A 25,669-nucleotide genomic window follows, 5' to 3' on the forward strand; every position below is an offset into this window, starting at 1 on the left:
TCCGTGCTGTGTCCGGCTGATTAGATGGATACCAGCCAATACAGATTCCCTCAATGGGGTCCGGTGCATATAGGAATAGAAAATGCAAAATCTAGTGCTCTCTGAATATCAAAACGGTTTATTTGCTCATTAAAACTTTAAAACGTTGCTCACAAACATAGCACTTAAGCAGTGCGGGCTCAGGATGCATAGAAATGACAAGATGCTTGCGGGATGACCTAGCGACTGCGACTCCTTCCCCCCCTATACGCGTTACGTCGAATGACTTCTTCAGTAAGGGAATTGCAGGAATATGAATGGTAGTCATTCAAAGTCATGTGATTTTGCAGTCCAAAATTGTGGGACAAGTCGTATAAGTGTGAAAGGGGGCTTAAAATTAGCACTTTTGATTTTTCATGTTCGTGTGCCATAGACTTAACGGTGTATGCACAAATTTTTCACCTGTTTGCAAGTTCTGGTGCAAACTGAATTTGTGTTGGGTTCGTCCCTACCCAATAGCCAATGGCACATGATCATGGTTGGTACCATAATATTAATGCCTCAAATGCAAAACATTGTATAGAATAAAAATAATCAAACATTAGCAATAGTATTTTCTATGTAGCAGTGTGCTCAGCTCCATAGCGTAGTGGTATGCCCTGCTACCTTCAAAGATTCATACCATGGGTTTGAATCCCACCAATAGTATCACCTCCAAAAAATGTACATTGAACTCAGCAGCATAATTAGCGAATGCACATCAGTTTTTTTTATGCCATAATTTTAACTCTTAAAATGCATGCAATGGTATGTAATTCTTCAATAACATTATGGTGTTGAATTCCAAAAATCCAGCTATTCAAAAATCAAAGAAAAAAAATGGCGTAAGGTCCCCCACAGTGCATACCAGGCCCTTTGGATCTGGTATGGAACTCTATGCCAAAATGTAAAAAAAAAAAAAAAATGGCGTTTCCCCCCCCCCCCCCCCCCTCCATACCAGACCCTTATCCGAGCACGCAACCTGGCAGGTCGCAAGAAAAGAGGGGGGCAAAAAGATTTCTGGAGCCGTTTTGAACTTTTTATGACATATTTGTTTTTATCAATTATAAACTATATACAGTATATACACACCTTTTTGAAACATTTGTGCACATGTATTAAGTGAAGCAATTGGCTAATACACGTTTAACCACTTGAGTACTGGGCACTTTCGTCCCCTTCCTACCCAAGCCCTTTTTCAACTTTCAGCGCTGTCACATTTTGAATGACAATTGCGTGGTCATGCTACACTTTACCCAAATTACATTTTTATCATTTTTTTCCCCACAAATAGAGCTTTCTTTTGGTGGTATTTGATCACCTCTGCGGTATTTATTTATTGCGCTATAAACAAAAGAAAAGGGACAAGTTTGAAAAAAAAAACACAATATTTTTTACTTTTTGCTATAATAAATATCCATTTTTTTTTTTAAACAAATTTTTTCTCAGTTTAGGCCGATACGTATTATTCAAAAAAAATCGCAATAAGCATATATTGATTGGTTTGTGCAAAAATTATAGGGTCTACAAAATAGGGGACAGATTTATAGCATTTTTATTATTTATTTATTTTTACTAGTAATGGCGGCGATCAGCGATTTTTATCGTGACTGCGATATTGCGGCGGACACATCAGACACTTTTGACACATTTTTGGGACCATTCACAAATTTGACTGGCAGGGAAGGGGTTAACACCTAGGGCGTGATCAAGGGGTTAATGTATTCCCTAGGGAGTGATTCTTGCTGTGGGGGGGGGGGGAGTGACTGGGGGAGGTGACCGATGGTTGTCCCTATGTACAAGGTACACACCATCTGTCCCCTCTCCCTGACAGGACGTGGATCTGTGTGTTTACACACACAGATCCACGGTCTTGCTCAGTTACTGGGCAATCGCGGGTTCCCCAGTGACGCAGCAGGCGCCCCCTAGTGGATTAAAAGGGCGCAACGTCATATGACGTCCACCCAGAACAATAGGGTCTGCTCCCACTCTCATTTGATGGCGGGCGGTGGAGAAGAGGTTAAACAAGGTTACAAATGTATACATATTATTTGCATAGATCACTCTGCACTTTCAGCGATTGTATTAAGAGCGCCCTTTATCACATCATCATACCTCATTCGTTTTTCACTACTTTCAGGTGCAGCAACCCTTCTCTTTTTAGTTTCACTATTGGCGCCAGTATCCATTTATATATTATTCATTATTTTCTAGAGTGTTAGAAAAAATATATATATAATGTTTGGGGATTCTAAGTAATTTTCAAGCAAAAAAAAGATTTTAACATGTAAAACACAGAGTCTGAAAAATAGGCCCGGTACTTAAATGGTTAAAATATCCTACAGCATTTCTGCCTCCACATGCCTAGCTTAACTATGAGTGGGCTGATATGTTGTTGATAAAAGTAAAACTAATTCATTGTAACCATGTTTGGCAGAAGCGGTTTTCTGTCTATTTAACGATGACATAATTTCCTCCATTTTCATAATTTCATTTACTGCTCTGATCTATTGGCCCACAGTAGGGATAGATGGGGATGTCCAATCTCGGCCTCGATCCCTCAAGGCCGTGGATGTGGGCCTATGCAGTTAGCGGTACATGGTGGAGGAGGCCCAAGGCTTGAGGACTGCGGCGAAGGTCTGTCTCTGGTCTCCAATCTTGCCCATGGGGTGCGCTGCGGTGACTGAGGAGGTGACTCCCGGTGCTAGCAGAACAGGACTTCCGGTCAGCGGGAGTCCCGGAAACATGACAGGGGACAGAGCACCGGGGGACGGAGCTCACACGTTCGCCATGTTCAGAAGCTGCGCATGCAGCACCATCTTTTTATTCTACTGATCACGTGCTTTCAGAAAATATATGGTTTGGGGGGTATTTCACAATTTCTGAAAGCTATAAAAAGCAAAGGAAAAAGTGAAAAAATGGTCTGGCCACCTGGAGCACAGGGCCTGGCAGCGAAAGGGTTAAAACAATTCTGTACAGAAGAGTGGGCCAAAATTGCTCCACCGCAATGTGAAAGACTCATTGCCAGTTATCGCAAGCGCTTGATTGCAGTTGTTGCCACCAAGGGTTTAGGTTTAGGGGGCAAATTACTTTTTCACATAAAGCCAGGCAGGTTTGGACAACTTTTTTTGATGTAATAAATGAAACTATCAAATAAAAACTGCATTTTGTATTTACTCTGGTTATCTTTGTGTAATAATAAAATGTGTTTGATGAGTCATTTAAGTGTGACAAATATGCAAAAAAAATGTAATAAGATCAGAAAGGGGGCAAATACTTTACAGCATTGTATATTGCTTTATAAATGCAATGTTCCAGTGACCTGTCTGCCACACTAGGCTATATTCATTAGCATTATACATTACACAAAAATAAGTCTAAATTTAGCAACCAGTCAATTACAGAGAAGTTGAATGTAAAAAAAAAAGGAGATAGAAACCACCTTAAAGATCATATAATAGATCCCTATCATGACCTTTGTCTAAATATGTTAGACGATTGGTACATTTTTGTTTCCACCTACTTCCATTTTGTTGCAAATAATCTTCATAATTTAGTTTGGCCCCTGCATCCTGCCCTTCAGTGGAATAATTGGTAGTAACATTGTCAAGGTGATCATCTGAATGGTCAGTAATGGTATTTCCTGCAGATCAAATTTAGATATGTTAGATCATTCAAAAAAGTGCAAAGAACAATAGAGATCTGCAAACGGGGCAACCTCCCAGGGGCATGAATGAAATGGTCACATATATATACAGTGGGGATCGAAAGTTTGGGCACCCCAGGTAAAAATTTGTATTAATGTGCATAACAAAGCCAAGGAAAGATGGAAAAATCCCCAAAAGGCATCAAATTACAGATTAGACATTCTTATAATATGTAAAAAAAAAAAAATATTTTATTTCCATCATTTACACTTTCAAAATTACAGAAAACAAAAAACTGGCGTCTGCAAAAGTTTGGGCACCCTGCAGAGTTAATATCTTGTACTGCTCCCTTTGGCAAGTATCACAGCTTGTAAATGCTTTTTGTAGCCAGCCAAGAGTCTTTCAATTCTTGTTTGAGGTATCTTTGCCCATTCTTCCTTACAAAAGTCTTCCAGTTCTTTGAGATTTCTGGGCTGTCTGTCACGCACTGCTCTTTTAAGGTCTATCCATAGATTTTCAATTATGTTGAGGTCAGGAGATTGTGAAGGCCATGGCAAAACCTTCAGTTTACGCCTCTTGATGTAATCCCCCGTGGATTTTGAGGTGTGTTTAGGATCATTGTCCATTTGTAGAAGCCATCCTCTCTTTAACTTCAGCTTTTTCACAGATGGCGTCAAGTTACCATCCAAAATTTGCTGAAATTTTATTGAATCCATTTTTCCTTCTACTCGTGAAATGTTCCCTGTGCCACTGGCTGCAATACAACCCCAAAGCATGATTGATCCACCCCCATGCTTAACAGTTGGACAGAGGTTCTTTTCATTAAATTCTGTGCCCTTTCTTCTCCAAACGTACCTTTGCTCATTCCGGCCAAAAAGTTCTATTTTAACCTCATCGGTCCACAGAACTTGTTTCCAAAATGCATCAGGCTTGTCTATATGTTCATTTGCAAAGTTCAAACGCTGATTTTTGTGGTGAGGACGTAGAAGAGGTTTTCTTCTGATGACTTTTCCATGAAGACCATAGTTGTACAAGTATCTTATTATAGTGGAATAGTGTACCGCAACTCCAGTGTCTGCCAGATCTTTCTGGAGGGATCGTGCAGTCAAACGTGGGTTTTAAATTGCTTTTCTCAAAACCCTGTTCTGTCTGATATTTTTCTTGGTCTTCCAGATCTTGCTTTAACTTCCACTGTTTCTGATGACTGCCATTTCTTAATTACATTCCGAACAGAGGATATTGACATCTAAAAACGCTTTGCTATCTTCTTATAGCCTTCTCCAGCTTTGTGAGCGTAAACTATTTCAAAGTTTCAGTTTTCTAGACAACTGCTTAGAAGAACCCATGGTGCTGATTATTGGGGCAAGGTCAGATTAGTCTGGGCATTTAAAACCTTTGAGATTGACATCACCTGGTCTTCCCAGACGATGATTGATAACAATCCATGACACTGGCAGGTCTCAGCTTTGCAAAGGGGGCAGTGCATGATATAAATTCTGCAGGGTGCCCAAACTTTTGCAGACGCCATTTTTTTGTTTTCTGTAATTTTGAAAGTGTAAATGATGGAAATAAAATCTAACTTTTTTTGACATATTATAAGAATGTCTAATCTGTAATTTGATGCCTTTTGGAGATTTTCCATCTTTCCTTGGCTTCGTTATGCACATTAATACAAATGTTTACCTGGGGTGCCCAAACTTTCGATCAGCACTGTAGATATTAAGCCCAGAAATCCTAACTGAAAAACCTAATTACATCTGCTTGCACCTGCCACTTTGACAGTAGCAAGTAGTAATATATTTTGCCAAGTTCCACCAGAGACCGCATGATATGTTTTCACTTATGGCAGGGGCAGTACATGACATTGCAATATCCTTTTTATGGAAAACAAACGGCAACACAATAAACATTACATTTTAGTACCATATATTAGAGATGACACTTTCTAATGGTCTAAAAGGAAGGACACAAGAGTAACCATAATGCCGCGTACACACGACCGTTTTTTGGGTTCTAAAAAATGAAATTTTTAGGGGTCTAGAAAAAACTTTTTTTTTTCAACCCGATCATTAAAACGGCCTTGCCTACACACGATCGTGAACCAAAAAAATGCTCTAGCAAAGCGCGGTGACGTAAAACACGTACGACGGCACTATAAAGGGGAAGTTCCATTCAGATGACGCCACCCTTTGGGCTGCTTCAGCTGATTTTGTGTTAGTAGAAGATGATTTGCGCTTTTCTGTCTGTTACAGCGTGATGAAAGTGCTTACTCCATTACGAACGGTAGTTTTACCAGAACAAGCGCTCCCGTCTCATAACTTGCTTCTGAGCATGCGCGGATTTTTCACGCCGTTAAAGCCCACACACGACCATTTTTACAACCTTAAAAACGACAATGTTAAAAAAGGTGTGAAAAAATAGAGCATGTTCGAAAAAAAAATTGCCGCCCCTCTGAAGCCTACACACGATCGTTTTTAATGTCATAAAAAAAAAAAAAACATAATTTTTTAGAACCCGAAAAACGATCGCATGTACGCGGCATAAGACTAAAGCAGTGATGGTGCATCCATGCTGGGCGCTCGCTGTTCACTCAGCGTTGTGCTAGCAAAGCAAAGGAATCCGCTTTGCTAACACTGAAGCCAATCAGTTGCGGCAATTGATGGGTACACTGGCAGCATTTGGGGCACAGTAGCAGCAATTGATGGTCACACTGGCAGCATTTGGGGCACAGTAGCAGCAATTGATGGGCACACTGGCAAAAATTGGGGCAACGCAACAGCAATTGATGGGCACACCAGCAGCATTTGATGGGGCATAGTAGCGGTAATTGATGGGCACAGTTGCAGCAATTTATGGGCACAGTGGCTGCATTTGATGGGCACAGTGGCTGCATTTGATGGGCACAGTGGCTGCATTTGATGGGCACAGTGGCTGCATTTGATGGGCACAGTGGCTGCGTTTGATGGGCACAGTGGCTGCGTTTGATGAGCACAGTGGCTGCGTTTGATGGGCACAGTGGCTGCGCTTGATGGGCACAGTGGCTGCGCTTGATGGGCACAGTGGCTGCGTTTGATGGCACAGTGGCGGTAATTGATGGGCACAGTAGCTGCGTCTGATGGCACAGTAGCTGCATTTGATGGGGACAGTGGCTGCAATTGATGTGGTTTTTTTTTCAGTTTGTTTGCGCCCCCCCCCCCCCCCCCAGAAAATTTGGAGCACCAGCAGCCACTGGACTGAAGACTATACTTTTTTTTACTGATACACCCAGTCTAAAATCAGGAATTTTCAAGTTCTACACATGGGTTTACTATTGATGGATGTAGTTACTCTGTTTAGAGAGTACTTCATCATACACTATCTTCTGGTCAAAAAAACACCCAAATATACACTGTCTCTGTTTTCCATTATGGTTTCTATGTTATGCCACTGACAGCTGTTTTTTGTTCAAGTCAGAAATTTAAGAGGGTTACCATGTGCACTTACCTGAAACACATCTTAAGACAGTGCAATTGGAATAGTCTCCTTTAATGTTTTTCAGTCTCTCAAAATCTAATTCCTGGAGTCTCAATACAAGTGTCTGCTTATGTTTGGTACAGGTTTCTGGAACCTAAAATAAATGTAGAGTATATTATAAAGTAATGAAATATGACGTTCTTTGCTTCTATTTGTCCACAATAAGGTAGTAATGCACGGCACAAGTTTGTAACACAGATAATTCTGGCCAGTACTGTATATGTTGGAGTAAAAGATGCAGTACGCAATCTCTAGAATTTGATAAATTGATATTAAAAACGTATGTAACATAAGCACATTTCAATAATATTGTCACATGGAATAAGCAAATATGCTTTAAAACAAGCTCATGGCTGACTTTTTTAACTGAAGGTGTTGTGGCATAATTCATCCTCAAAATGAAAGTGCTTTTAGTTTAATTCTAGCAGTTCAGTTCTTTTTTTCCCTCCTCCCAAAAATGACTGAGCAGTCTTCCAGCCCTCTAATCTCTAATATGATGAAATCACAGAGCATACGCTAAGAGTGCTAAGACCAGACCTGATTGCTTACTAACTGGCATCAAGATGTATATCTCTGAATACCAAAAGCAATGGTTTGCTATATCCAGGTCTCCCTCAACAAAAGTGTTGTGCACAGTTTTCATTTTATTTTTTCCTTCTATCACTAATGTGCCTTAACCACTTAAGACCCGGACCAAAATGCAGCTAAAGGACCCGGCCAGGTTTTGCGATTCGGCACTGCGTCGCTTTAACAGACAACTGCACGGTCGTGCAACGTGGCTCCCAAACAAAATTGGCGTCCTTTTTTCCCCACAAATTTCTTTTGGTGGTTTTTGATCACCTCTGCGGTTTTTATTTTTTGCATTATAAACAAAAATAGAGCGACAATTTAGAAAAAAATTCAATATTTTTTACTTTTTGCTATAATAAATATCCCCCAAAAATATATATATAAAAAATAAATTTTTTCCTCAGTTTAGGCCGATACGTATTCTTCTACCTATTTTTGGTAAAAAAAAAATCGCAATAAGCGTTTATCGGTTGATTTGCGCAAAATTAATAGCGTTTACAAAATAGGGGATAGTTTTATTGCATTTTTATTAATTTTTTTTTTTTTTACTACTAATGGCGGCGATCAACGATTTTTTTTTTCGTGACTGCGACATTATGGCAGACACTTCGGACAATTTTGACAAATTTTTGGCACCATTGTCATTTTCACAGCAAAAAATGTATTTAAAATGCATTGTTTTACTGTGAAAATGGCAGTTGCAGTTTGGGAGTTAACCACAGGGGGGCGCTGATGGGGTTATGTGTGACCTCATGTGTGTTTACAACTGTAGGGGGGTGTGGCTGTAGGTCTGACGTCATCGATTGTGTCCCCCTATAAAAGGAATCACACGATCGATGACGCCGCCACAGTGAAGAACGGGGAAGCCGTGTTTACACACGGCTCTCCCAGTTCTTCAGCTCCGGGGACCGATCGCAGGACTCCAGCGGCGATCGGGTCCGCGGGTCACGGAGCTTCGGACAGGGTCGCGGGCGCGCGCCCGTGACCCACGGCTGGGCACTAGCACAGGACGTACCTGTATGCCATGATTAAGCACTAGCTCAGTGCGAAACGCGTCGGCTGTTCCCCTGTTCCTTTGCTGTGACCTTGTGAAGTGATGCATTTGCTGTTCGTTTGAATAAAAAGACAACCTTTTTGGTTATTCGAGTGGGGCTATCCATTTCCTCTCATCGTATCTCATGCATGGTCAGTGCATTGCCAGCACCCACGGTATCCTGAGTCAGTCTACTCCACATAGCGACCCACCTGGAGCGGTGATCCTCTTTTTTCTGTATGTGCATGTGCCCAGCCGTGCCATTCTGCCGACGTAAATGTGCAGGAGGCGGTCCTTAAGTGGTTAAAGAGTTGTATCTCCGTTCTTTTTTTTTATTCTATATTTTGTTTTTTAATCAATTTTATACAAACAAACATACTTCAATTGCATATGTATACGTATCACATATATAACATATCACAAATCGATTCTGCAATAACAGAGCATTTCGGTTCCAAAATTTTTCCTTTTCTAGATATACTGACGGTATAGATAATCTTCATCGTCCTTCCTATTTATCAAACCGGCACAACAAAAAACAAAACAAAAACAGAGAAAAAAAATATTCCTCTATTCTGCCTCCGCCAGTGCACAGCCATATTCTCTAGAGCAGACATACGCTGACCATGTTGACCATTTTTTATTAAACTTCTCTTCTCTGCCTTGAATAGTAGCACTACCTCTTTCCATAGTATATATTTCAGCTATTTTTTTAAGCCACTGCGAGACAGAGGGAGATGATTCCCGCTTCCAGAGAGCTGATACACATGACTTGGCTGCATTCAGAAGGTGAACGGTCATCAAATTACTATATTTACGCCTAGAAAGCTCTGAAAGATGGAGAAAGTATCTGGCTGGTTCAGAACCCAGGTCCTGACCTGTCAGCTGTCTTATCATAACTCGGACCTTGGCCCAGAATGCTTGCAGTTTTTGACACAGCCAAAAAATATGGAGCATATTGCCCTCTGCCACACCACAACGCCAGCACATATTCTTCCTTTCCGGATAAATTTTATGCAACAATGATTGGACTCTATACCAACGTGTGAGAATTTTATAACACAGCTTTTGGTACTTAGTAGCCGTTGAGGAGTGATGAGTAAAATGTAAAATATATCTCCGCTGCTCTTCAGACAATGTAATGTCTAAATCTCTTTCCCATTTCTGAAGGAATCCCGGGGCATAACCCTGACGATTGTACTAACAGTTTATACATCTCAGATACCCCATGTGCTGAGGGAGCATTTACCAAGCATACATTTTCCACAGGCGTATTCGGACGATCTGACCACTCCTTACGAAGAAGGGAACTGAGAAAGTGAGTAAGTTGCTGCATCCGCCATGGATCCAGTGGTGGATTAAACATCAATTATATTTCCGCCTTAGTCTTCAGCCTATATTCTTCAAGATAATCACCTAGACGAAATGTACCCTGTCTCACTGTTTATCTGAAAGGGCTATCTGTATATCCAGGGGGAAATGCTGGGTTTCCCAATATTGGATACATCTGGGATATTTCTCCTTCTTCCTTTGAGAAAAAATGGCTTTTGTTGTATTACTCGCAGAGTTGCCCCTATCAAAGGATGGTTCCTCAATGTGCCAAGTGCATTTGGCCTTAACCATGGCACACATTGAAGTGGAATCTTGGTGCACGATTGTTCAATTGCTACCCATGTTTTATATCCCTCATCTCTGCACCACGCCATAACCCTGGCAAAGTGTACTGTCTGATAGTATCGGTTTGGATCTGGGAATGCCATACCACCCTGGGTTTTAGGCCTGGCCAGAAGATTGTAGGATAGACGTGGGTGCTTTTTTGTCCAGATAAATCTGATAAAAATACTACGCAGTGATTTCAGAAATGGCCCTGGAATAACTATCGGTAAAGTCTGAAACAGATACAATAGCCTGGGCAGAATGTTCATTTTAACAATCGCATTTCTACCCATCCATGTATAGGGCCCCTTATTCCATCTCTCGAGGTCTGCAGACAAATCCTGCATTATCGGTGGAAAGTTAGCTGCGAATATTTTGTCTACTGAGGGAGTCAGTTTGACCCCCAGATATGTCAAATAAGATGAAGCCCATGGAAAAGAGAATGAAGCTTGAAGAGCTTTAACCCGCGCAGGAGACAGGGTAATATTAAAGCGGGGGTTCACCCTATATAAAAAATGTTTTATTTTTTTTTCCTCTAGCATTAAATTCGGCATAGTAGCGCGAGCTACAGTATGCCTGTCTATTTTTTTTATCCCCGTACTCACTGTGCAATTGTATATTGAAGATTCCGGGGAATGGGCGTTCCTATGGAGAGGGAAGGTGATTGACGGCCGGCCCTGGCACGTCACGCTTCTCCGGAAATAGCCGAAATAGGCTTGGCTCTTCACGGCACCTGCGCATAGCCTGTGCGCAGGCGCCGTGAAGAGCCGAGACCTACTCCGGCTGTCTTCGGGGAGCGTGACGTGCCAGAGCCGGCCGTCAATCATCCTCCCTCTCCATAGGCACGCCCATTCCCCGCGGGAGTCGGAATCTTCAATATACAATTGCACAGTGAGTACGGGGATACAAAAATACAGACAGGCATACTGTAGCTCGCGCTACTATGCCAAATTTAATGCTAGACTGTTGTTAAGGAGGGTGAACCACCGCTTTAAGCAGTTCCGATTTTTGAATATTAATTTTGAAATCTGACAGAGCAGAATATCGATTAAACTCTTTTAATAGGTTTGACAATGTGGTCTCTGGAGATTAAATAAAAAAAAGTATATCATCTGCAAAAGCCGCAGCTTTATGATCAGTCTTGCCTACTGAAAAACCCTGAATATCCATGCTTCCTCGGACGTATCGCAGAAATGGTTCTAAAGTTAATATAAAAATCAACGGAGATAGCGGACACCAGGGCTTTTTTTCAGGGGGAACTTGGGGGAACTCAGTTCCACCACCTTTGGCTCAGACCCTTTGGTGCCTGCTCACCACAATCACTTGTAAACAGAGAAGTCTGGTTTCTGTGTTTACAAGTTACAGCTCTTCACTCTGTGTGTAACCCCATGAACTCTGCATTCTGTATGTAATGTAATCCTGGTATTTAATGCCCCTTTAAGACCCTTCTACTGTTTGTGAAATCTGAATGGGGTCGTGGTTGAGTTCCTGCACCTATTTTCTGAGAAAAAAAGCTCTGGCGGACACCCTTGTCTTGTACCATTCCTCAGATTGAAGTATGAGGAGGTTACCTCATTGATTCTAACAGCTGCAGATTGAGCTGAGTATATAGCCTCTATCCATTTACTAAACCCCTCCCCCACCCCCATATGGATTAACGTCTCCTTTAGGAATGTCCAATCCACCCTGTCAAAGGCCTTTTCTGCGTCAGAGGATAACAAACACAATGGTATTTTATGCAGATGAGCTAAATGAAGGATATTTAAGGCTCTAGTAGTGTTATCCTTTGCCTCTGCCGACGTAAATGTGCAGGAGGCGGTCCTTAAGTGGTTAAAGAGTTGTATCTCCGTTCTTAATAGTTACATAGTTAGTCAGGTTGAACAAAAAAACACAAGTCCATCCAGTTCAACCATAAAAAAAATAATATATATATTATCATACAATCCCATTTACCCAACTCTATACCCACAGTTGATCCAGAGGAATGCAAAAAACCCCAGCAGAGCATGACCCAGTTTGCTACAGCAGGGGAAAAAATTCCTTCCTGATCTCCCGAGAGGCAATCGGATTTTCCCTGGATCAACTTTATCTATAAATGTTAGTACCCAGTTATATTATGTACATCTAGGAAAGAATCGAGGCCTTTCATAAAGCAATCTTCTCCTCTTTCTGTGCTTTGGCAGCACTGATCATGTGTTTGTTCTCCTCCTTTTGTCTATTTTTTTTCTCAAATAACTTTTTTATTGAAAAAAGGTAAGATTGCATACAGGAACATATGACACAGCATAAGAAGGGATACGAAGATAAGGCACACATCTGCCTGCATTACAGGTACTCAAGTAGTAAGTAACGTAAGCCGTCTACAGGTTTCTAAGGCAATAGTAATACAAAGCTGAGGTCGAGAGTGCCATATCATATCAATACATATAAGTGCATTGCAAAACATTAAACATGGAGGGAGTCACAGGGGTGCTCCCAATAGGTAGGAGAAGGAAAGGGGGGGAGAGAAAGGGAATAAGAGGAGGGGTAGAGAGGGAAGAAGAGGGAAGGGTCACAGAGTTAGCTCGTTTACCAGATCATGGCGGGTCCTCCCGAAGGCGCCAAGGCCCCCAGACTACGTTGTGGGCTTCCAATCTGTCCTGTATCCTGGCAGTCATCCTCTCCATCAGCTCCACATCATTGATTCTAGCATGCAAAGCCTCTGGGTCAGGGGGAGAGCGTTTTTTCCAGTGTAGTGCTATGAGGCAGCGGGCAGCCGTGAGGATATGGCGCGTTAGCTTTCTACAGGGCAAAGGGGTCCTCAGGGGAGATAGGCTCAAGAGGAAGAATTTGGGGGACATAGGGACCTGTGTGTCTAGGAGACGGCCCAGCAGTTCTTTTGTCTATTTGTATACTCTTCTCTGTCAGCTACAACTGTTTCCTTGAATCTTCTATGTGCAAATTTTTTTCCTTTACTATCCTACTTACCTCTTTAGTGAGCCAGATTGTTTTTTTCTTCCGTTTATTCTTACTAACTTGCCTGACATATAATGTAGTTGCCTCCAGGATGGTAGACTTTAGTAGTGCCACTGATTACTTACTCTTCCAAAATTTCTATTTATTTTTTGGAAATTTCCCAATTTCCGCAAAATTTTTAATTTTTTTTGTTTACAAACGTTTTTTATTGTGGAACAAGGTCAAAGTATATAAAAATTACAATGTAGGTACATGTATGCATACAAAACTTAACTGTGAACATTGTACAGAAAAAAAAAACAGGAAGGTGTTAGTTAGTAGACATGTATTCTAAATCAGAAAGGTGGCATCCCAGAGAATCCATTTTTTTTGGAAGAGGGGCATAGAATCATATAATGTATGGTGAATTCTCTCAGAAAGTTTGATGTTCGTCATGCGGTTGACGATTTGGGGCCAAGGTACCGACGTGGAGCGCTAATTAAATGCTATAGCCCAATGAATGGAGCTAAGGAATGTATGGATAAGCCTTGTGCTGGATGTAGGGATATCTTGTATCGGGGAGAACAGAAGACATATCTGGGGTGTGAGAGGAATCTTTTTTCCGGAGATTTTGTCTATAACAATACTGGCCTTGTGCCAAGTGTTCTTTAGATGTGGACAGTCCCAAAAAGTATGCAATAATGTTCCCTGAGTGGGACAGCCCCTGAAGCAGAGTGGAGATAGAGTGGGATAAAATGTATTAAGTTTGGCTGGGGTAAGATACCACCTATAGAGCAATTTAATAGCTGATTCTCTGATTGAAGTTGTTTTGGTACATCTATGGAGATTTATAAAGATAGTGTCCCATTGTTCGAGAATAAAAGAGGTATTTAAGTCCGATTCCCATTGTAACATGGGGTGTGACTTCTCAGGCATGTTTGTTTCGTTCAAGTTTTTGTATATTCTGGAGATTAAACCACCATCGCAAGGGGAGGAGATACAAGCTTGTTCAAATTGTGTGAAAGGGGGGTGGAGTGAGTAATATTTCTGGAAGAATAGTTTTATTTTTGTATAGTTCTCTAATTCATCAGGAGAAAGATCGTATTTCATTTGTAGGTTGGGGAAATTAGTTCATATGAGAGAGCGATTTTAAATGCGTTAAGTTACGTGATTTCCAAGCTGTCAGTAGGTTTTGATCTTGGGCATTATTTAGAGGGGAAAAACGAGGGTCACCTAGATAAGATGCCAGGGGGGGAGTGTTGGAAGACAGCTTGAATTTTGGGGCTTGTCTGTTCCATAGTTGGAGAGTGTGGGGGCGACGATAAGGTTTAAAGGTCTAATTTTTTGTGGTGGGATGGTTTTGGACCAAATAAATCCTTGTAGATTAAAACCGGAGCCAAGAGATTTGAAGTGGGGTAGCATACCATTGGGCTAATTGGGTGAATCTGGCTGATAAGTAATAGAGCCATATGTTTGGGATGCCCAGACCTCCCTTTAATTGAGGCCTAAACATAAGAGAGAAACCAAATCTGGATTTCTTGTTTTGCCAAATGAATTTGTTAGTCTCTCTTTGCAGTGTATCTAATGTTTTCTTGGGTAGAATAAGAGGCAGAGCTCTAAACAAGAATAAAAGTTTAGGTAAAATCATCATCTTTACCGCAACTATTCTACCCGAGAATGAAATCTGGTATGAAGACCAAAGTTTCAGTAGATTTTTAATGTTGTTAAATAAAGGAGGGTAATTTGCTTGATATAATGTGTTGTACAAAGGTGTAATCTGGATACCCAAGTATCTAAACGAATCCACATGCCAATTGAATGGGAAATAATCTTTAAGTGAGGATATTAGGGCTGGGGAGATATTAATTGGTAGAGCTGAGAATTTAGATAGATTTACCCCCAGACCTGTCAGGTCGTAGAAGATGCCAAGAGTTTTGGTTAGATTAGGTAGAGAGATAAGAGGGTCAGTTATAAACAGAAGAACATCATCTGCATAAAGACTCAGCTTGTATTCCTTGGATCCCTTAAAATATCCTTTAATGTCAGTTATTTCTGATAGCACATGCAAGGGGTTCTATGGCAAGGGCGAAAAGCAGGGGGGAGAGGGGGCATCCTTGTCTAGTGCCTTTAGTCAGGGGGAAAAAGTCGGAGTTGTTGCCTGGGAGTTTGATACGTGTTTGCGGATTGTGATAGAGAGCTTTAAAGCCATGCAGGAATTCATTAATGATGCCATATTTGGGGAGTAGAGTGTCAAGGTATGACCAGCTCACACTGTCAAAAGCTTTGTGTATGTCGAGACTGAGTAGTAGTGTGGATTTGGAGTGTATGTTGGAGTCTTAAATGATATTTGCAGTCAGTCGTATATTGTCTGTTATTTGTCTGTTTGGGATGAAGCCTGTTTGATCAGGGTCCACTAATGGGGGATAACTGCCGATAACCTGTCTGCCAGTATACGGCCAAATATTTTCAGGTCATTGTCAATAACTGATATTGGGCGATAGTTTTGGGGGATGGAGTGGTCTTTATTAGGTTTGGGAAGAAGTGACATGTTAGCCAAAAGCATCTCAGATGGGAAATGGCCCCCCTTCAGGATATTATTATATAATTTCGTAAGGTGTGGAGTAATGATGGGGGCAAATTTTTTATAATAAGATGTAGAATAGCCGTCGGGGGCCTGGGGCTGTGGATGTCTTTAATGTTCCAATAATTCTGTTAACTTCCATATCTGTACAGGGGGTATTGAGGGATTCACTTTGTTCTTTAGTAAGAGTGGGCAATGTAATGCCGTTAAGCCAGTCCAATGAGGACTGTTTAGGTGAAGATTGTGGCGATGATAGAAGGTTTTTATAGAAATCAGAGAACAGTTTCATGACCTCTTTGGGATGGGACACCATATTTCCAGAGGAGTCCCTTAATTTGTAGGTGTGGGGTGGTTTTGTAGAATGATTTAATTTTCTGGCGAACATGGTGGAATAAGAGTTGCTGTTGAGTAGGAATCTGGCCCTTGACCATCTGAGAGCCCTCTCGGTGTCTGATGTCAATAAAGTGTCTAAGGTAGTGCGTTTCTCTTGGATTTGTTTAAAAAGGTCATTAGATGGGTTTTGGCTGTTTCAGATTCTTCGTAAGGGATCTAATATCTAAGTTTGGATTTGTTTTTAATAGAGGCGATATTTATCAGATGACCTCTCATTACCGCTTTATGTGCCATCCATATAGTTGAAGGAGACAGATCTGGTGTTACATTATGAGTAAAGTATTGTTCAAGGTGAGAAAGAATTTGTTGATTGCTTGACGGGTCTGTGAGTAAGGAATCGTTTATTCGCCAAGAGTGTGTTGTTTTAGCTAGACCTATGTGAGAGGTGTTAACAAATGTGTAATTTTTTAATCTGAAACTTGTGTTTGTACATGATTTTTCAGTTCTTGTTTTAACCACTTGACCACTGGGCACTTAAACCCCCTTCCTAACCAGACCAATTTTCAGCTTTCGGTGCTCTCACAATTTGAATGACAATTACTCAGTCATACAACATTGTGCCCATCTGAAATTTTTGTCCTTTTTTTCCCACAAATAGAGCTTTCTTTTGGTGGTATTTGATCACCTCTGGGTTTTTTATTTTTTGCGCTATAAAAGAAAAAACACTGAAAATTCTGTAAAAATGTAAAAAAATATCTTGTTTCTGTCATATTAGCAGGTATTGCGGAGTATGGGGGGTATTGCAGAGTATGGGGGGTATTGGTGTTATTGCAGAGTATTGCGCAGGGAGGGAGGGATGGCTGGATCTGTGACTGCATTTGTTCTATGGACATTACCCATGATTAAGTCACATGGCAAGTTACAATACGCGTGGGGGAGGAGCCTGCCATACAAGACCTGTCGGAAGTTCCCGAGTGAGGATCTCTACAATTCGTTACTGAGCGGCTTTCACAAAGAGGGGGAAAATCGTGAGTGTATCAGCGCACAGCGCCTCTGATTCTGCTTTGGAGCTTTGCAGCATTACACTATTGTGTGTTTCTTTCTCTCCCTCATATATTTCACATCCTGCCGTGATTTGTGTGGAGTGGATCTGAAGTAACTGCATTGCATATTATTCAACAAGGCTGTGTGGTATCATCACACTGAGGCGGGTCTGAATCCATTTGTAGTGCTCAATAGCCATCCTAGGCTGTGTTGGTTTGATTGCACTGACATTCACTTTCTGCTGATTAAACACGCACTGTTAACCCTTCAGAGCAATATCCATTCAACTATAGGGACGGTTATTGGAAACCTTATGCAGTCGATGCTATTTTGATTTTATCACATTTGTTTGCGGTGATAACAATACCGAGTTCACTCATCAGTATTAGCAATTTTTGTTTGTTTTTTATCACATTTAGCATCTGATCTTTTGTAGTAGATATCACATTAATTAGTTGTTTTTAGCGCATATGTACATTATTTACATTGTTTATGGTTTGGTCACCTTTTTTCACATACTGCAGCTTTTTACATTTGATTATTAATTGTGTGGTGTAATTTTGGATCTAGTAGCACTGTAGTTTATATATTATTAAATTTGTCACAGATCCAGCCCACAGCAGCTGCTGCTGCTTCTGTTCTCCCCCCCTCTCCTCTCACACTGTACCGATCGGTACAGAGAGGAGAGGGAGGAACCGGCGTCATCACATGACGCCGGTTTGTTTACAAGTGATCGCTCCGTCATTTGACGGAGCGATCACGTAGTAAACGGCCGCTATCATTACATTACAATGACTCCCTTGTTGCATTAGGATACAGTTCTGATATACATATGCATGTTCCGTTTGTTCTGATCAATTTGGCACAGTTTGCAATATATTTCATTGTAAATCTATGTTCATTTGTGTACATACATGCATATATGTTGTCTGGTTATGTTTCCCCTATCCCTCTTCCCTCCTTCTGTGTATCCCCATTACACTCCTTCCTTTATGGTTCTTTCTCCCTATTCAATGTTAGAAATCTCTTTGAGCAATTCCCATAATATGGACATAAAGGGCCAGATTCAGAAAAGGGATACGACGGCGTATCTCCTGATACGCTGTTGTATCTCTGTTTCTATCTATGCGACTGATTCATAGAATCAGTTACGCATAGATATCCATAAGATCCGACAGGTGTAATTGATTTACACTGTCGGATCTTAGGATGCAGTACCGCGGCCGCCGCTGGGGGGAGTTCGCGTCGTAAACCAGCGTCGGGTATGCAAATTAGGAGTTACGGCGATCCACGATGGATTTTCGCGTTCGCTACGTCGCCACTAGTCTAGTTTCCTGTTGCAAAGTTAGTCGTCGTTTTGGGTGCCCTAACTTTAGTCAGCAATCGTATTGCTGTCTAAAGTATGGCCGTCGTTCCCGCGTCGAAATTTAAAATATAACGTCGTTTGCGTAACACGTCCGGGAATACGGAAGTACACTACGCGCGTCGCCGTTCGAAAAAATGATGTCACGGCGCGCAAAGCACGACGGGAATTGCAAAACTGAGCATGCGCAGTAGGTCCGGCGCGGGAGCGCGCCTAATTTAAATGGCACACGCCCATTTGAATTGGCCCGCCTTGCGCCGAAGGCTGCCAGCGTAATTTTCATCGCAAGTGCTTTGTGAATCAGGCACTTGCGATGAAAACTTGCGGCGGTGTAACGTATCTACGATACGTTACGCCGCGCTCACCTACGTGAATCTGGCCCATAGACCCTACATTATTTTAGTTTTACGCCATGATACATAATAGCATTCAGCACTGGAATAGAAACAACAATCAACAGGCATTTGATTGTAAACATACCCTGTTCCTCTTCAAAACTCTTAATGGGGTGGTTACCCTGCATGGCGTGTTGCCATTATAAGGAACTGCAGGAGTCCCGCCCGTACGTCCGGACGAAGCTACATGAATCCACCTTGCGAAACGCATTGACGTCACCAGCGTCACATGACACCTCCTCTGTACTGTGTCCCAGAAGCAAGCCTGCGACGGGCATGAGAAACGAGAAGGGACCCAACTCTATTCATCTTTGTGACTTGCTCACAGTCCATCGAAGGGACAACTCCAGCACCTCGAACACATTGGTTGTCCTTTCAGTCTTATCCTCTATTGTGGAATACTTTTCCATTTGTTGCTTTATTACGGATCATGATGATTTCCACATTCTACAATTGAACTTGGTGCTCTTCATATGTGACATTTTCCCCACATTCCATCAGGATTGATGAATTATTAGAGGTCCCCCTCCACACAGTGTGCTTCTCTTTATGCCCATAGTCTGTCCCTTCCCTTTCCCCTCCATTTCCCATTCCTCCATCTCCCCCTCCCCTTTTTCCTCCCCTTTTCCCCCACTGTTTAGGGCTCGAGTCTTCCGGGGACCTGTATGTGGATGCATATGTCCTACTATATGATTATCAGGTAAATTTACCACCTTTTGTCGTGACATATCCACCCACATAGATATTCCTGGCGTCCGGACGATTGTTTCATTGTTTGTTAGTGTTGTCTGTTTTTGTCTCATGCCGTATGTATTTGGAGTTAGTGACTACCTTGGTTACATGTTGATACTTATGTTCCCAAGTGTTTTATGTCCAATTACCAGTATTGTTTTTTTTTATTCCATTTGGGGAGTTTTAAGATATTGTCTTGACCATTAATAAACATATTTTTTTTTTCTACTATCTTATCTAGTGTACTCTGTGTCACTCATTTGGTCCTCCGGTCCCTTGCTGGCTAGTAGGGGTACCTATTTTTTGTTTATATGCAGTATTCTTTGACTAGAGTGACACTACCCACATTGGGTACACACTATTTATGAGTAAGCACTATTGTGCTTACCACTTGCTTACTGGGCACATATACCCCCTTCCTGCCCAGGCAAAATTTCAGCTTTCAGCACACAGAGGGGGGTCTTCTGCCCTGTCTTAAGGCTAACCCCCCCCCCTCCAGATGGCTCCATGGTCAGGAGGAAAAGCATTGTTCTGTGTTTGGCTGTTTGTGTACTTTGATTGCTCCCTGGGGCTTCTGTCTGATTACACATAGCAGTCCTCCTATTCAAGCTGTCGGACCAATCCCTGCTAACCCTGTTTCAAGTCCTCATTTGCATGGCTAAGAGGACCTAATTGAGAACTACAATGTACTTTACAATTGATCAATAGGAAAGCGGTTGTTGGGGGCGGGGTGTTCAAACTGCTGTATAAAAGGGTGTTGTGCGAATCCAATAAAAGGGTTTCCTGTTTGAACTTACATACAGCCTGCCTGGTGTTTGTTCTGATGGAATTCGAACGGCACATAGCTGTAGTTCGAATCCCGGAGCCTTGGATGACCGAACCAGTTACTGGGACACTCCAAACCACCACAGTCAAATGGCGGCGCGGGCACTTCCGGTTTCCCCGCAGAAACTTCCGGTGTATGCCAGAGAGTAGGGAGGTACTATAAAAAGCCGCCCTAGCAGAAATACTCTACCTATCCCATGTAACAAACTGCATGTAGTACTGGCTAGTATACAGCAGTTAAGATGGCGGCTTGAGCACTTCCGGTACAACCAAGATGGCGGTGGAACCACTTCCGGTTCGCGATTTTCATTCAATTACCAGCACAGAGTATAAATACAGTTACAATAACACCATCCACCAGCTTTCCTGATGATGCAGATTTGTGAAACGCGTAGAAGCCAGGTGGACAACGCATAGAGGGAGTGTACTTTGACCTGTGGGACCACAGTGTAGCAGGAGTCGGGCACGCACCCCAAAGACAAGCTGGTGAGCGGCTGTCTAAACCCGATACTGCCAAAGACACCAGGTGCTGGTTTGAAGCACCTTCCTTGTGAGTAGTTTGATTTTACGAATTTTAAATAAATAAAACCTTTTTTACGTACTGCACCATGATGAGCCCCTTGTTTTTTGAGGCACTAAGGAAAATCTTATGAGAGGAAGAAGGAGGACAAACCTATCGATTAAAACGTAAAAAGTTTTTTGGCCTATTACCAGCTGGGGTCTGGTGAGTGTGCATTTCAGCAGTTGGTGGTGGTAGCACTTATTTCTGTCGGGTGGAAAAGATAGCTGCACCCTTATATGCATGAGACATAACACCAGGATCAATCATCATAATTATCCCCTTATTGGACTCTGACTGTGAAGTTGTGTGCATTATGCTATGAATGCTCATGAACTTTGATACATATATATATATTTTTTGCACAGATGTTATGATTTTGCACTTTATATTTATTTATATCTGTTTGCTGGTTAAATAGTTGCACACAGCACTACGCACATTTTATATGCCCAAGACAATTGGATATTGATATTTATTTATTCGCATGCTTGAGAGATTTTGATATTCACTTATTTATCTAATATTTTGTTTGTTGGCACAGTAGTTGCACTTAGCACTACACAGTTGTACATGCTCATGCGAGCTGGATATTGCTATTTATTTATTTATTTGTTTAGTTATTTATTGTGTTCTATCACGTACATCACTGCACTGGATTCAGCACTTTATTGGATAAGTTATTTAAATAATTTTTTCAACCAAGTTTAAGGGGTTAACTATCTTAAATTATTTTGTGTCATCGCGTATTTAGACCAGCGCAGTAACAATATTCACCCGCTTCTACACTTAAACCTCTTTGAAGGTTTACACAGTACTGCAGCAGGTCAATATAATTTACTTTTTTGCGCCGGTGACAACCACTACATTTTTAATGACTAGCTATGCAGCCTGCAGGAGAACCACGCTGAAAGACTTACTTGAGAGCCGTTGAGGAACCGGTGGGACAAAGAACAAGGCCACCCTGATCAGTGAGCTAGCCGAGATGGATCAGAGGGATGGTGATGCAGGACCCCGGTCAGTTGAAGACTTGTTTCAGCAACGAGTTCGAGAGTGGTTGTCATTATATGGTGCTAACCCATCAGAGACCGCCATACAGAATGCCATTAGAGACATCCAGCTGCAGGATGAGCGACGAGAAAGAACGAGAGCGACAAGAGAGAGAACGAGAGTGGCAACATGAGCAGAGAATGGCAGAAATACGACAATCGGTGACAACGCCTAAAGAAGCAGCACCAAATGAAAGGAGAAGAGAGGTACAGATACCAGTCAAAATGGAAGAGGAATTCAGAAGGAGGTTGCGAGAGAAGCAGATACAGCACAGAGGACCAGTATCAGAGGAGGTCCTGCTGGGATGGTCGGATTTAATCCGTTGCCAACTCTGGAAGAAAGTGCTAGCTCTTGAGCAGCAACACCAGGGAAAAGTTCTCCCCTCCATCCATGTAAGGTACTGGTCACAGTATGAAATAAAAATGCTGTTATTGGGGGAACAACCAAAGCAGGAGTGGGCAGCTGAGTTAAGCAGGCTGATCTGGGCAGAGATGCGGTTGGACGAGAGCTACAGAGCCCTCCGGTGGTATGTAGCCCAAGAGTGCCCGTGGTCAGCGGATGACAGTTCCACGGAAAGCTATGACTATGATGGCCTGGGATTGTTTTATTGGAGGCTGTCCGAGGACCCTGACTTTGGGAGTGGCGTTTGGAGGAAATAATGGAACACAGAGAGCGAAGACTGAATGTCTCGGAAGTGCACTGGGCACAGGAAGATTTGGAGTTTCTGGCCGTTCAGGAATGGGAGCTGGAGATCGCCTACAGACGGCTGCTAGACTCTGCTCAGCAGCCGGGTGGAGACCCCTTTGCCTGGGACTATCAGGAAATATCAGCTGACAACTCTGAAATCCTGGCTGATGAATCGGCAGTGGAAAATCTGAAGATTGCCATCCCTAAATTTGAAGCGGATGATGTGGAGTTCCAGGGGGCTAGGGTAGTTGGCTTATCTCCCCAGCCACAGATTACAGAATGTATGGACTGTTTAGAGGATGTTATGGATTATGCATCACCAGCTCAGGTACTGGCAACAGGGCAGAGTGCTACCAATCTCTGCCCAGCACCGGAAACAACTGTGGGGTTCCAGGGAGCCGGGGCAGTTGACCCCTCTCTCCAGCAACAAGCTGAGGTGGTAAAGCTTTTACTCCCAGCTGAATCACTGGCAACATAGCAGAGTGCCACGGGCCTCTGCTCTCAACTAACAGAAGAGGGAGTTCCTGTGGTAATGGACGGGACTTCGGTCTTCACTGACGCAACCCCAGAAAATGGTGCGGAACTGAGACAGGAGGATGTCAGCCTTGCTTTGCAAGCACCGGGGGATTTTCAGCTACTACAAGTGGATGGGACTTCAGTCTCCACTTGTATACTCCAGGGATGCTGGTCAGTTGTCCCAGATCCCCAACAACATGATGGACTGAGCCCAGTCACCCTGTCTTCTCTCCAGCGGCTAAAAGGACTCCAGGGAGAAGGGCCAGTCCAGGCCTCTCCCCAGCGGCGGGCATGTTCTCTGAGAGAGGCAGAGGTTGGCTGGGTGAGTAATGCTCTGTTTGGGACAATTTATGTGGGGTACTGTGTGGATACCGGCATTGGGGGACTGGAACTATTGACTAACTTCAGAGTCAACCCGTCTGGGGGTCTCCTCCTGTGTTAGTCTCCTGCCGAAAGGGGAGATATGTGACAGACCTAGCTGCGACAGAGGCTTTTGGAGAGGACTGAATGCACACAGGACTGAATTGCCTTCTGATTATGGGCCAGGGCCTCAAAATAGGAAGGTGGATCGGTTATCCCAGCAGACAGACCTGGAACCTTAGAACTACTTTTCCAACATCCTCGAGTTGACCCGTTCGGAGTCCCACTGTGGCTGTTGGACTGTTTCTCAGGGGGAGTATTGTCATGGACCTTGGAATGCTGAAGTGTTTGAATCTGTTACACAGTGGGGGGTCTTCTGCCCTGTCTTAAGGCTAACCCCCCCCTCCAGATGGCTCCATGGTCTGGAGGAAAAGCATTGTTCTGTGTTTGGCTGTTTGTGTACTTTGATTGCCCCCTGGGGCTTTTGTCTCATTACACATAGCAGTCCTCCTATTCAAGCTATCGGACCAATTCCTGCTGACAAGTTTTGCTTTTAAAAGTTTTCTAGTCCACACGTGTTTGTGCTTAGTGTTTATCACATTCTATATAAAGTTCAGTGCAGGGAAGAAAAAGTGCTCATAAAGGTGGTATTCCCAGGTGGGGTATGTTCCAGACAGAGGACAAATCCTGAGCATAGTGATAACACACCACAATCCAGTGGCGGAACTTTTAGGGGTCGCTGCAGTCGCACTTGCGACTGGGCCCTTCCGTTATACTGCTGTGGGGGGGCCCCCAAGACCCTGCATCTCCCCCTGCACCTCTGGCTGGCTGTTTAGAGTGCAGTGGGGAGAAGTGGGAGGAGGCGATTAGCAGCTCTATGGTGCCTGTGTGGGGTGGCGGGATCTTCCTGGGGCTTATAGTTCTCTCTCATGTCAGTGTATACAGTGGGGAGGGGAGGAGCCTCTAAACCGGGCAAGTATCAGTTTAGCTTTCACTCTGCTTGTACACTGTTGCTGATACGTTCCCGGGTGAGAGGCCCCTCCCCTCTCCACTGTATACATTCAGAGATAGAACTACAAGCCCCAAGGAGATCCCTCTGCTTGTGGACACCATAGAGCTGCTAATCGCCGCTAATGTACACACTAATGTAAGACGGGGGCCTCTGGGGACACTAATGTAAGAAGGGGGCTCTCTGGGGACACTAATGTAAGGAAGGGGCCCTCTGGGGACACTGATGTAAGAGGGGACCCTAATGTAAGAGGGGGGCTCTCTGGGGACCCTGATGCAAGGAGGCGCTCTCTGGGGACACTAATGTAAGAGAAGAAGCTCTTTGGGACACTAATGTAAGGGGGGCTCTCTGGGTATCTTGGTGTAAGGGGAGGCTCTCTGGGAACCCTGATGTAAGTGGGGGATCCGCATTTAGATATGTAACAATATATATACACACACACGCGTATATTATATACATGTGTATGCCCACCCAAATGTATGACTTTCATTACTTCGCTGCGATGGGCTCTAGCCCGAGTTCTTTTGTAGACCCAGCAACAACCCTGGTGGGGGCCCTTCATGGTTTCTTGTACCGGGCTCTGAAGATTCTAGTTACGCCCTTGCCACAATCGCCAGATTATATTGACCCCTTGTTTTCACAAGTGAGTCAGTGTAGCCCTCTGTAACATCCACTCCTCGGTAAGTGCTGCTCTGCTTCTCTTCAGATGATTTTCCCTCTGTTTCCTTCTGGGAACAGATCTCCAGGATACTTTCAGCATGTGACATGCATTAACCGGTTAATGACCGACTCCTGTACATATACGTTGGCAGAATTGCACGGACAGGCAAAGCGATGTATATTT

General features: G+C 43.0%; 1 protein-coding gene across 8 annotated transcripts in view; it reads right to left on the minus strand.

Moving 5' to 3' along the window:
- FLT3LG (fms related receptor tyrosine kinase 3 ligand) overlaps positions 1 to 25,669 on the minus strand; it is a 330,696-nt gene that overhangs the window by 72,426 nt on the left and 232,601 nt on the right. For all 8 annotated transcript variants that reach the window (XR_005744019.1, XR_005744023.1, XR_005744022.1 and 5 more), the window contains 2 exons: positions 7,149 to 7,272; positions 3,542 to 3,661 (listed from right to left, as the gene is read on the minus strand). Coding sequence is in view for 2 of the 8 variants with exons in the window: in XM_040327628.1 (XP_040183562.1) it covers positions 3,542 to 3,661; positions 7,149 to 7,272 (244 nt within the window). In the remaining 6 variants the exon portion in view is untranslated. The remainder of the gene's footprint in view (positions 1 to 3,541; positions 3,662 to 7,148; positions 7,273 to 25,669) is intronic.

This window comes from Rana temporaria, chromosome 10 (genome assembly GCF_905171775.1).
Source record: "Rana temporaria chromosome 10, aRanTem1.1, whole genome shotgun sequence".
Classification (NCBI taxonomy): Eukaryota; Metazoa; Chordata; class Amphibia; order Anura; family Ranidae; genus Rana; species Rana temporaria.